This window comes from Ovis aries, chromosome 6 (assembly GCF_016772045.2).
Source record: "Ovis aries strain OAR_USU_Benz2616 breed Rambouillet chromosome 6, ARS-UI_Ramb_v3.0, whole genome shotgun sequence".
Classification (NCBI taxonomy): domain Eukaryota; kingdom Metazoa; phylum Chordata; class Mammalia; order Artiodactyla; family Bovidae; genus Ovis; species Ovis aries.
Window position 1 is genome coordinate 114,943,027 of NC_056059.1, and position 12,561 is coordinate 114,955,587.

The following is a 12,561-nucleotide window of genomic DNA, read 5'->3' on the forward strand; positions in this document are numbered from 1 at the left end:
GATGTGGGGAGCAGGGAGCAGGAAGGCACTAATTTGGGCCCAGTGTACTTTACATGCAAGGGCTCAACTTCCTAGACCTAGAAAAATAACTGCTCAGTGATCACCTATAAGGGGTTGAGCACGATGTCACAGGCTGGGAAAAGACAAAGTCCCTGACCTGGGGAAGCTACAACAAAGACCAGAATCTTGGCAGAGGACTGGAAACAGTAAAAAAAAAAAAAAGAAAAGAAAAGAAAAGAAAAGAAAGAAAGAAAGATAAAAGATGAGTGGAAATTCTACCGTCAAAACAATCAGTGGATGAGTTTTAAGCAGAATAAAGAGCTGAAGAGAAAATCAGTGGATTGCAAAGTATGAGGAAGGTATTCTACATCCAGAATAAAGCATGGAGGGAAAGGGTGTTGGAACCCACTGGGCAGAGGAAGAGAGGAAGGGAAACCAGGGAGAGCAGACAGCGACTCCAGAGGCAGGAGGCCCAAACTGCGGCCGGTTCAGACCAGTGGTCCCAGGTGACCGACCCAGGTGTACACAGAAGAGATGAGGCTGCGAGAAATGTTGCCTCTGCTAGCAAAAGCAAGAGCAGGAGATAACAGTCAACAGTTACTCATACCTGCCACATGTCAGGCTCTCTTTGGAAATGTTTTATATCATCTTGTCAAGCCGCATAACATCCTTCTGAGGTAGATGCTACTACCCCTTTCTTCCACAGGGCTGGAGACTGGGCATTGACAGATTAAGTAACTTGCTCAAGGCCACAGACTGGTGATGGGCAGAGACAGAAAGCCAAGCCCACATGAACGCACAGCAGGCTCTCCCAGCTCAATCCCACTGATTCTGTTTCTCTGAGGACCTCTGATTAACAAACCTGCTTTCCTGCCACTCTGGGATTCTGGTAAGTGTGAAAGTGAGTGGAAGTCACTCAGTCGTGTCTGACTCTTTGTGACCCCATGGACTATATAGTCCATGGAATTCTCCAGGCCAGAATACTAGAGCAGGTAGCCTTTCCCTTCTCCAGGGGATCTTCCCAACCCAGGGATTGAACCCAGGTCTCTCGAGTTGCAGGCAGATTCTTTACCAGCTGAGCCACCAGGGAAGCCCAAGAAGACTGGAGTGGGTAGCCTATTCCTTCTCCAGTGGATCTTCCTGACCCAGGAATACCACATGTCATAACGGGCCTTGTAGGCAGCCTGAAGCGCTGGGGGTTCATCCATGGTCAATCACAGGTAGTGAAAGGGCCCAGGCAGGGAAGCAGCAACATCGCTTAAAAGCGAGCTTTCATCCCTATTTTTGTCTCTGTCTCAGAGACAGTGGCTTAGTGGCAAAGAATCCACCTGCAAACGCAGGATCCCTGCATCAGGACGATCCCCTGCAGGAGGGAGTGGCAATCCACTCCAGTGTTCTTGCCTGGAAAAACCCATGGACAGAGGAGCCTGGCAGGTTATATAGTCCATGGGGTCACAAAGAGTCGGGCACAACTGAGCGCATAGAGCTCTCAATTTAGATGGCTGAAGTGCCTGGCATGGGAATTATATCTCAGTGAAGCTGTTTACAGTAAACCTCTACATCTCATCCAGGTGTCTCCTGCCTTCAAGATTCTAACCCCGCATCCCCCAGGAACTGCCCCTGGCCCCTTCCCCTCTCACTCTCTCTCACTAAGTGGGTCTGGGGGCATCCACCTCTTGGGTGCTCTCCTAACACTGACGCTCTCTCCCCACTACTCTGTCTTACCTACCACGCACCAAAGCGGGGGACACAGCAGGCCTGAGCCTGCTGCCTTTACCAGGGCCTGCAGCCAAGGCTGTGCCCTTGGCTGGCACTGGGGAATGTGAATTTCAGAAGCGTTTCCAACACTGCTTAACTGGTAAGGTTGGTCTAACGTTGGTGCCTAGACTGTGTGAGCAAACAACACGATCGACGCCAATCACCTGTTGCGATGGCTAATTTTGTGTGCCAACCTAACTGGGCTCAGAGATGCTCAGAGAGCTGGCAGAACGTTATCTCTGGATGCTTCTGTGAGAATGTTTCTGGGAGAGATGAGCACTTGAGTTGGAGAACTGAGCAAAGAGGATGGTCCTCCCCATGTGAGTGGACATCCTCCAGCGCGCTGAGAATCTGAACACAACAGAAAGACCGAGGAAGGGTGGACACACCCTCTGGGCTGGAGCCAAGTCGTCCGTCTTCTTCTGCCTTCAGACACTGGTGCTCCTGATTCTCGGATCAGGACGCACACCAACAGCAACCCTCCCCAACCCCACCGCCCCTTCTTGGACCTTCGGACTCAGACTGAATTACAGTCTGGTAATTACACCACCGGCTTTCCTGGGCCTCAAGCCTGCAGAGGGCAGGTCGTGTCACTGCTCAGCCTCTGAGGCCACACGAGCCAATCCCTATCACAGATCTCCTTTCCGTCTCACTCTGTAGCTCCGTGGGTTCTGTTCCTCCAAGGAACCCTGACCAGCAAGCCTCCTCTCCTGCGAGTCTGGGATCTGGGTATGTGCCAGGCAGAGGGTGCCTATGTGGCCAGCCCCCAGGAAAGTCCTTGGGCGCTGAGTCTCCAGTGAGCTTCCTGGAATAGAAGCACGACACACGGCAGCTGCATTTTGTCGCTGAGGAGACAGTGTGACCTGTGTGAGCCTCGCAAGAGGAGGAACACGAGGAAGCCTGTGCATGGAACCCTCCAGACTCGGCCGGAGTCTTTTTCCTTTATAGCCTGTCTGGGTGTCCTTACAACCTCTGTGATGAATCCCAGCCGTGAGAAAACACAACTCCATGCTGAGTCCTAGCAAACCTGCCAATGTGGGGTGATTTTAGGGACCCCCCCCAATGAATCCACTATTCCATTAACCCCTTAAAGGCTTTATCTTTCCAAACCCAGAGACTCACACAGTCCCTGGCACATAGTAAGGCCTTTGATGGCAACCTGAGGAGTAAATAAATTCATTCATGAATGTGTTCTAGAAAGATGAGAATTAAAGATAGCTTAGAGGCAAAAAGGTGTTACTAGTGGTAAAGAACCCGCCTGTCAATGCAGGAGACATGAGAGATGAGGGTTGGATCCCTGGGCTGGGAAGACCCCCTGGAGAAGTAAACGACAACCCACTCCAGTATCCTTGCCTAGGAAATCCCACGGAGAGAGGAGCCTGGTGGGTAACGGTCCACGGGGTTGCAAGAGTCGGTCACGACTGAAGCGACTTAGCACCTGAGGCCAAAGGAGACGGGAAGCAGAGAGACTGGAACTCTGAGAGGACGCACCTGTGGACGACTGTATCCTCAGCAGGATGTCTGTGATGACTGCCTTTTTCTCCCTGACAGTTGAGGTGAGATACTCGTGGTCCAGGAGTTCAAGAAAGAGACGAAGTTCAACTATTAATTCTTCCATTGCTGAAAATAAAGGAGAGGAGAGAAGAGTACCGTGAGCCCCGTCGATTTGCAAATGTCAAAATACGAGTGCAGAGTTTTACTCAAAGCACTTTGTGTTTAGCCTGATGGATGACTCTGGTTTTCCAGCATGAAAAACAAACGAGCTGAACGCAGGTCTTCTCAGAGACTCACGCATCGTCTTCTAGACCGATGTGCTCCCTGCTCTGAGGTGACGGTATTCGGCCGGGAGGAGCTCCGATGCCACACTGCCATGAGATGGAGTCGCGGCTCGAGAGCCTGACGCCATCATTTGGTGTTGACTGCATGATATTAAATTTCAGTGTCCAGAAGGATAGACGGGAGTTTAAAATGCCAAATAGTTTTCAGATAACCACTAGGACGTGGTTTCAGAAACTCAGCATTCAACCCTGTGCTTCTGAAGGGCTGGCTCCCTCCCCAGGAAGGCTGAGCGCGTTTACAGTTGCAACAAGGGTGCCAGGGAGGACCGCGATGTCAGCTCAAGTCCTGACCTCCGTCATGCCTTTCATTTCTAGGGTTAAAGCAGATTCTCCCTCTGACTCCCACAGGACTGGACCACAGTGCTGACATCAGCGAGCTTCACCCCGCAATATGAACCTCCAAGAGACACCAGCGTTCTTTCAGGGCATCCGCGAGCTCAAACTATTTTCACGACACTGTGTCATCATTCACCATTTCCTGCACTAACGGTGCAAATGAAAGGGAGGGTAAGCTGTGGGCATCTTAGTGCAAATCAAAGCAGTGACCCCAACTGGCCTCTTGGCCACTATATTCTTCACTTACACACTAGCAGTGAAAATAAACAAAATTTATAGAATGCTACTTTCACTTAAGAGCACCTTCGATGAAGCAGTAAAAATCACTGTTTTTATTAGATCTCAGCCCTGGAGGAAACCTTTTTAACATGCTGTGTGGTGAAGCAGGAAGAACGCACGACAAGTGTCTGAGCCGTGAGTTACACAGAGCCACTGTTGTTACACAGCACCGAAAAAGAAAGAGACGAACCGCAATTATCCAGACCTGAGAACGTGACCGACTTTTCCTCAAAAATGAACAAACCTCATCACGTCCAGGTAAACAATGACGGCACTTGTTGCCAAGGATACAATTTGCGCTTCCAGGTAAAAATAGAAATTTCAAACACAGGTGTCCACCACCAGGAGCACGATGGCTTCTCAACAGAGACTTTTCCAGTGAGATTAGGGATGACATCGAGGAACGTGATCCCCTGGTGTATAATGCAGCGTGTCCACATTCGGAAGATCTACACAACTCAGGAAACCATCATGTCATAAAATCACATGTGGGTAAAGACCCAAGTAAGGTGCAGAATAAGCTGAAATATCCTCACGTCACAGAGAAAACATCACCGACTCAATGGACATTAGTCTGAGCAAACTCTGGGAGATGGTGAAGGCCTGGCGGGCTGCAGCCATGGGGTCGCAAGGAGCCGGACACGACTCAGCACTGAACAGCAATAACTGAGAGTGAGTGCCCTCTGATACGGCGTCAGAGTCCGCATGGCCACTGCCATTAAGAAACTACCACTTGCTGAGTTTCAGTGCAGTGTCAAAGAGTACCCACAATTTTCTGGAAAGGTGCTAAAATATTCTGCAGTTTTCCGAGTAGATATCTGCGTGAGGCCAGACTGTCTTTCTGTACTTCCTCCAAAACAATGGTTCATAACGACCAAAATGCAGAGGCAGACACAAGAACCCGGCTTTCCTCCATTAAGCCAGATCCTGAAGATGCCTGCATAAACACAAACAGTGCCCCGCTTTCACACACTGTATCACTTTGGTAAATGCAGCTACTTTGCATAAATATATTAATAAATATCTCAAAAATCTTCCAGACTTAAATTCTAGTATGATAAATATCCACAGATATAACCACACAGATTAAAAAAAAGCTCTTTGGGATTCTCGACAAATATTTTGAAACCAAAAAGTCCTAAGCAAAAAAGTTCAAGAACCACTGGTCAATGGGATTCTTCCCAAATCTACTGAAGTCTACAACACCCTCCAGAAAAAAAGATCCTAACTGAGGCCACTCTTTTTACAGCTACCAAAGTTCCCATAATTTTAGGTAAGTGGGCAGAGAAATGGCAAACGAGTTCAGAGTAGGCAAGGTGTGTACTCGGTGGTTCCCTTTTCCTGATTTCCCCTCCATGAAATGAAGAGGCTGGAAGAAACCAGTCTTTAAGCTCTTTTTCATCAGGAAGACAATTTCCTGGTGATTCTAAGTAGAAAACAATCTCATCTACACTTCAGAAACGAACGGCTGCTAGTACTAATCCTAATAGCCAAATACGTGGAAACAACTCCAGTGTCCATCAGTGGGTGAGTGGGAAAATAAAATGCGGTCCATTCTTACAGTGCTAAGTGATTCAGCCTGAAAAAGGAAGGAGAGTCTGACACATGCTACACCGTGGGGAGCTCTGAGCACATTATGCCAAGTGAGATACGCCCGTCACGAAAGGGCAAGCACTGCGTGATCCCACTCATATGAGGTCCCCAGAGCTGCCAAACTCATGCTGTTGTTTAGCTGCTAAGTCGTGTCCGACTTTTTTGTGACCCCATGGACTGTAGCCCGCCAGGCTCCTCTGTCCATGGGATTTCCCAGGAAAGAATACTGAAGCGTGTTGCCACGCCCTCCTCCAGGGGATCTTCCCTACCCAGGGATGGAACCTGCGTCTCCTGTGTCTCCTACATTGTAGGCGGATTCTTTACCACTGAGCCATCAGGGAAGCCCAGAACTCAAAGAGAAAGTAAAATAGTGGCTACCAGGTGCTGGGGGAAGGGAAGGGAGGGTCAGTGTTGATGGAGACAGAGTTGCAGCTGGGCAAGATGAAAATTCTGGTGACGGATGGTGCTCACGGTCACACAATTGTGAATGCATGTAATGACACTGAATTATACACTCAAAAAGGTTTAAAATGGGAAAATGTATGTTACATGTGTTGTTCAATCACTAAGTCATGTCCAGCTCTTTGTGACCCCATGGACTGCAGCACGCCAGGCTTCCCTGTCCATCACTATCTCCTGGAGCTTGCTCAAACCCATGTCCAGTGAGTCAGTGACGCCATCCAACCATCTCATCCTCTGTCGTCCCCTTCTCCTCCTGCCCTCAGTCTTTCCCAGCATCAGGCTCTTTTCCGTTGAGTCAGCTCTTCACATTAGGTAGGCAAAGTATCTGTTTATTTTACCACAATACAAACAAAATCAACCTTGCCCAGAAATTGAAGGGCTGCCAATAGCTATAAGCAAAAAATGTTAAAAATGTTTATGGATCTAGGTTATGCTTGCAGTACCCACTCTTCATCACCATCTGTATACTCCTCTATCAAAAATGCCTCTCTCGCATTTGCTAAATCATATTTATCCGACAATTCTTCCCTGGGGTTTCGTCTAGCAGCATCAAAATATCTGGAGGACTAAAGACAGCACCTGCCCTAACCCGTCTCCTTGGGCTGCTTTCACAGAGCTCCCCTCGGGGATCCATTGCAGGGCTGAGGATTTCCTGGAATCACCACTGGGATCCTGCCCAGTCCATCCCCTGCAGAGAACAGAGCCCTAAACTACAAGCTGGACCCTGAACAGCGTCTACACCAGCAGACCAGCCCCCAACCCCGCGCCCAGGTCATCGTAGCTGGACCACCTAGCTCAAGCTGGTCAGTCTTCCCTCTGTACATCTCGCCTGGGAGAACTCTTAGCCAGTTGCAATCTCTTGAAATGAAGATGTGTGAACTCAGGAGCTACGGAGCTGCCATGCTTAGGCACATACATGCCGGGAAGTGAAAGTCATTAACAGAGGAAGAAAGAATGAAGTTACATCCTCAAGAGGACATGCAGATACTCAGAGGCAAGAGAGAGGATGCGCCAGGCAGACAGGGTGCAGGATGGATTCCTGAGACCATCCTGGAATTTTTCAGTTACCTGTGAGCCTGGGCTGCACGTGAATCGCCTGAGGTACCTGCATCCTTATGAATATTCATTTCATAGTTTACTAAGCTACTGTGTGGTTTTCTTTTCACCTGAAACCGCATCCAAAAGATTCTCGAAGCAAAGCTCTTTTCTGCACCTCAGAATGCAAAACCTTCCCAGATCAGAGACTCGAAACCATTAGAAAAGTTCCGCGTATCTAGGATCTCCCACAGACTGAACAAACCACGTGTACCCTTCACAGGCCTTTCAAACCCCCTCTCGCCTAGCCTTCTCTAATTCAACATCCCCAGTAAGCTGCTCCCAACTCAAACCCTCCCAAGTCACTAAATTCTTTCCTCTCTTACCAGCTGCGCCGATAACCAGGCGCTGACTGACCTTAAGATTTGTTTTTTCCTCAAAATAGCGAGTCAGCTGGTTAAGAGCAGGCTTTATACTCTGCTCATCTCCCAGCATCTTACAGCTGCCTAGCAGCACAGGCCACGAAGAAAGCATGCAAGAATCGTCGACGGGCGAGTGACTGACAAAGTAGGGGAAGGAGCCCTTTCCGAGAAACTGTCGCATGAAAGGCGTTGTTCTCGGCATCTACGTGGGACACTTTAATTCTCACAATAATGCTGTGAAGACTCACTCGGCCCCACAGACAGGGGGACCAGAGGCCAGGGCCCATTTGTTCCCCGACACAGCAGTCACAGGCGCGGGGCACCATTCTAGCCCCCTTACATGCATGACTTCGTGCCGGCTCCCAACAATCCCAGGAGGTGGAAACCGGTCTCACCCCATTTTATAGGTGAAGAAACTGAGGCTCAGAGGTGGCCTAAGGTTATGAAGCAAATAAGTGTCTGAGCCCCTCCTCCAGGTAACAATATGCTAACAGCCACACAGCTGGAATGGAGCAGGACAAGTCTGAACGCAGCTCTGACTCCAAAGGCCCTGCTCCGACTATTTCACAATAGTCACGCCATGGATGACCTTCTGAGACGACCCTGGCATGCTGAGCAGCGATGGCCATGAAATAAAAGGAAAAGGCTTTACTGAAATGGTGAGTCACAGTGCTGTGAGCCTCAGCAGCCTGGTTCAGTCATATACGTCCATGCGTCCTTTTTTGGATTACCTTCCGCTATGGTGTGTTACGGGATATTGAACATAGTTCCCTGGGCTACGTGGTAGGTCCTCGTTAGTCACCTACTTTACATAAAGTAGTGTCACATTTTAATCCCAAACTACTGATTTATCCTTCCTCCCTCCCTTTCCCCTTTGGTAACCATAAGTTTGTTTTCTATGTCTGTGAGTCTATTTCTGTGTTTGAAAAGTGGGTAACTCCCCCAAATTATGTCATCCTTAAAATGAGATGATTATTACGTATCCCAGGATTGTAATGAGGATGAAATGAACTGATATCCACACAGAGGCAGGCATTTCACAAATGGTAGCTGTTACTGTTATTATAGCATATGCTCATGTTATTAAAACTTCACTTTAAGCCTTGGGATCCGTGAACACTTCAAGAGGACACAACCCACAACTTTGTTATTTTCTAAAACTAGGAAGTCCTTAAATACCTACACACAGTATAAGAAAAGTCTTGAAAGACTACTATGTACATATGCAAATACATCTGAAACTTAAGTGAAATAGACAATTTCACAGAAAAGAGCACAATTTACCAAACCGTTCCAGAAACTTCATACAGGCCAATTTCCATAGAGGAAGCAAAGAAAGTTAACAAAGAAGAGGCCTCACAAAAAAGCGCAAGACCCAGATGGTTTTACAGGGGAACTGTACCAGAGCTTAACTATCAAGATTACTACATACATTTTTCCAAAGGATGGAAACAGACAAACAATTTCCCAACCCTTTCTTTCTTTTAGGAGCAGGTATGAAAATGATGCCTAAACCTAATGCAGATAACACCAAAAAGAAAACCGAAGGCCAAGCTTACTTACAAATATCGATGCAAAACTCCTGAATAAGGTGTTAGCAGACAGAAGCCCACACGGCACCTTAATAGCACACATGGCCGGAAGAAATCCGCTGCCGGAAAGCAAGGATGGCTCCACGCTACAGGAGCTCCTGATGCCGCTCACACACCAACAGAGCCAATGAGGAGGCCAGACGATCCTCCCCACAGAGGACGACAACGCCTTCAAGAAAACTCAATGCCCATTCCTGACTTCAGTCAGTAAAATGGGAATTGACACATACTCCCTGAGTCTGATAAAACATATGCACTAACTGTCCTAGGCTGAATGCTTGTGTCCCCCTTTCCAATTCTGTTGGAACCTAACCCCCAATGCAATCATCGGGATCCCACCAGGCAGGCACCCTGACCTTGGCCGTCCAGCCTCCAGATCCACGAGAAACTCACTTCTGTCGTCTGTAAGCCACCCTGTGTGTGGCATTTTGTTCCAGCAGCCCAGACAGACTAAGACATCAACACACAACAAAAATTCCATCTTCCCTAATGAAGAGACACTCCAGGCATTCCCAGTAAGGTCACAAACAAGTCAGGGAAGCCCATTTCTTCTACCGCTTTTAACACTGCATTAGAAGTATTAGTCAAAGCAATCAGAAACTCAGGAATGGAAACGAATAAAATTATCTCTGTGTACAGCTGATATGAAAGTATACCTAGAAAACGGAAGAGAATCCATGATAAACGGTAAAACTGTGACCGAAAAATGTTAATAAAGTAGGATATACAGAAACTGTTGATTTGCATAGCATTCCGCCTGCAATGCAGGAGACCAGGGTTCAGTCTCTGGGTCAGGAAGATCCTCTGGAGAAGGGAATGGCAATCCACTCCAGTATCCTTGCCTGGAGAATCCCCACGGACAGAGGAGCCTGGTGGCTATAGTCCATGGGGTCGCAGAGTCGGACACAACTGAGTGATCAACACTAGTATTTTACACCAAACAATAAGATATAAACAGAAGAGAAAATTCCACTTTAAAAGGTGACTTAAAACATAAAATACTTAATTTACCTTACGTACAACTGACATGAGGAAAATGTCAAAGCTCTTCTGGAAGACAAAGGAGGAACCTGAACAAACAGAAAGCGCCCCTTGCCTTTGGACAGAAAACGTAACATCAGATAGACGTCAATTCAGCCCAAGTTATCCGGTAAATTTAATGCAAGTCCAATACACACGTAACAAATGTTCTTTTGTTTTGTGTCTCAAACTAGACAAATCGATTCTAAGATTTATAGGGAAAAATAAGAGACGTCTAAGACAATGAAGGGGGCCAGCCATATCCTCTACTAAAGCATAACAGAAAAGCGCTATCATTTAAACGGTGTTATACTGATACACGGACTTCCCCGGTGGCGCAGACGGTAAAGCGTCTGTCTACAATGCGGGAGACCCGGGTTCAATCCCTGGGTTGGGAAGATCCCCTGGAGAAGGAAATGGCAATCCACTCCAGGACTATTGCCTGGAAAATCCCATGGACAGAGGGGCCTGGTAGGCTACAGCCCATGGGGTCGCAAAGAGTCAGACACGACTGAGCGACTTCACTTCACTTTATACTGATACACAAATTCCCAATAAGATCCATAGTGTGGAACAGAAGGTCCAGGAACAGACCCATAGGATAACCTATGTATCATAGGCTACTTAGACATACAGCCTGTGATAAAGACAGTATCTCAAATCAGTGGGGAAAGATGGACCTCTTAAAAATCGGTGCCAGGACAACTAGTAGCCATTTGGGGGGGGGGAAAGATAAAATTAAATACTTACATCAGACATAAGAAAAAAGGCTAAAGATACTTCAGAATCTAACTGAAAAATGAAACCATTCAAGTCCCAGAAAAAATAGCAAGCGAATTCCTTTATAACCTTGGTGTGGGAAAAAATTTTCTAACTATGACTCAAAATCAGATGTAGAAAAACAGACCGACTGATGAGCCTGTAAGAAAATAAAAGTCAGAGCCGCCAGGGTAGGGACCGAATTAGGGACCTCATCTCTACCCACCCTGCACAGAACTCAGACAGACAGTGCATCCTATAAATTCCTGGGTGGGGAGGGGGTGCAGCTGAGAATTGCTGGCCAGCCGTGCACCTGTCCTTTACAGAGACTGTCTCCAGGGGCTGGGTTCATGGTCAGGACCTTGGAGCACTGGTTTCAAAAGGCCCATTGCACCCCTCTCACTAAGGACCAGTGGGCGACACCGGAGGCGCCTCGGAAAACGCCCCCCTACATTCTTCTTTTCAATGACTCCTCCTGACCTTGTAGCAGAATCTGAACTAGCCCCTGCTGATTTTTCCAGACTCAGCTCTCCCCCCTCCCCACCCACAGCTCTTCTGAATGACTCACTTCCCACATAAACCAGGCTTGCTTTTGCCCTGGACCTCGGCTCACACTGCTGCGCTGCGCCTGAACCCTGGGTGTCCCTGTCTCCTCCCCTACACACCCTTCTCCCAGCCACCTCTTACCTATCTGCCCTTGGAGACCCCAGCCCACCTGCACTGCAAGCTCTCCCCACCTGACGCTATAACCACGGTTAATCCGTCTCTGTCTTCACCCGGCGCGAGGCAGGCTGAAGTCAGGGACCATGTGTGACCTCTCTCTGTACCTAGAATGCTGAGCACACGCCTGACATGGGAGCTAGCACAACGCAAGACCCTCAATATGTGTTTGGTGGATTAATTCACTTGCTCACTTCACGATCTCCATAACAGACAAAACTCCTAAGATTTGAAGAGAAAGTTGCAGAGAAAAATACCACGGATTGCCTTCTCGCAGTCAGTGACGACACCTCCTATGGACTTAGAACAAGCACACTGAAAGCAGGGCAAGGACAATTGATCTTCTCAGGCAGTCTCGTCATCACCTGGTCAGGGTCTGCTCTGCTGAGGCTGCACTGACACCACAGGAGAACAGGCGGGGGACTCGGCAGGGACAGAACGGGCGCCACCGCAGCCACGGGGCCAGCGCTCAGCAAAGCACTTGCATATTTTCCCTTATAGGGCTGCAGTTGAGACTCTTCATGCAGACTCTTCCAAATATTTCCACAGCCTCTGCAGATAATCTAAATGGGCTGCCCAAAGGTTGAGCTGAGAAATCTCAGAAAAGCAGCACCGCTTCAGATGCTGTCTGGCTGGAAAGTTTCCCCCGGCCAGACCACGTCTAAAATTCCCTCAAACTCCAGCTGACCGCTGTTTGAGTAACCTGGTGACTCTGAGCATAGACCACTAAGCTTCTGTGACTCCCGG

The 12,561-nt window shown here is 48.2% G+C and overlaps 1 protein-coding gene across 2 annotated transcripts in view; it reads right to left on the reverse strand.

Moving 5' to 3' along the window:
- Window positions 1–12,561, reverse strand: part of AFAP1 (actin filament associated protein 1) — a 150,234-nt gene that overhangs the window by 92,907 nt on the left and 44,766 nt on the right. For both annotated transcript variants that reach the window (XM_027971240.2, XM_027971241.2), the window contains exon 2: window positions 3,250–3,378. In XM_027971240.2, coding sequence (XP_027827041.1) covers window positions 3,250–3,376 — 127 coding nt within the window. In that variant the 5' untranslated portion in view covers window positions 3,377–3,378. The remainder of the gene's footprint in view (window positions 1–3,249; window positions 3,379–12,561) is intronic.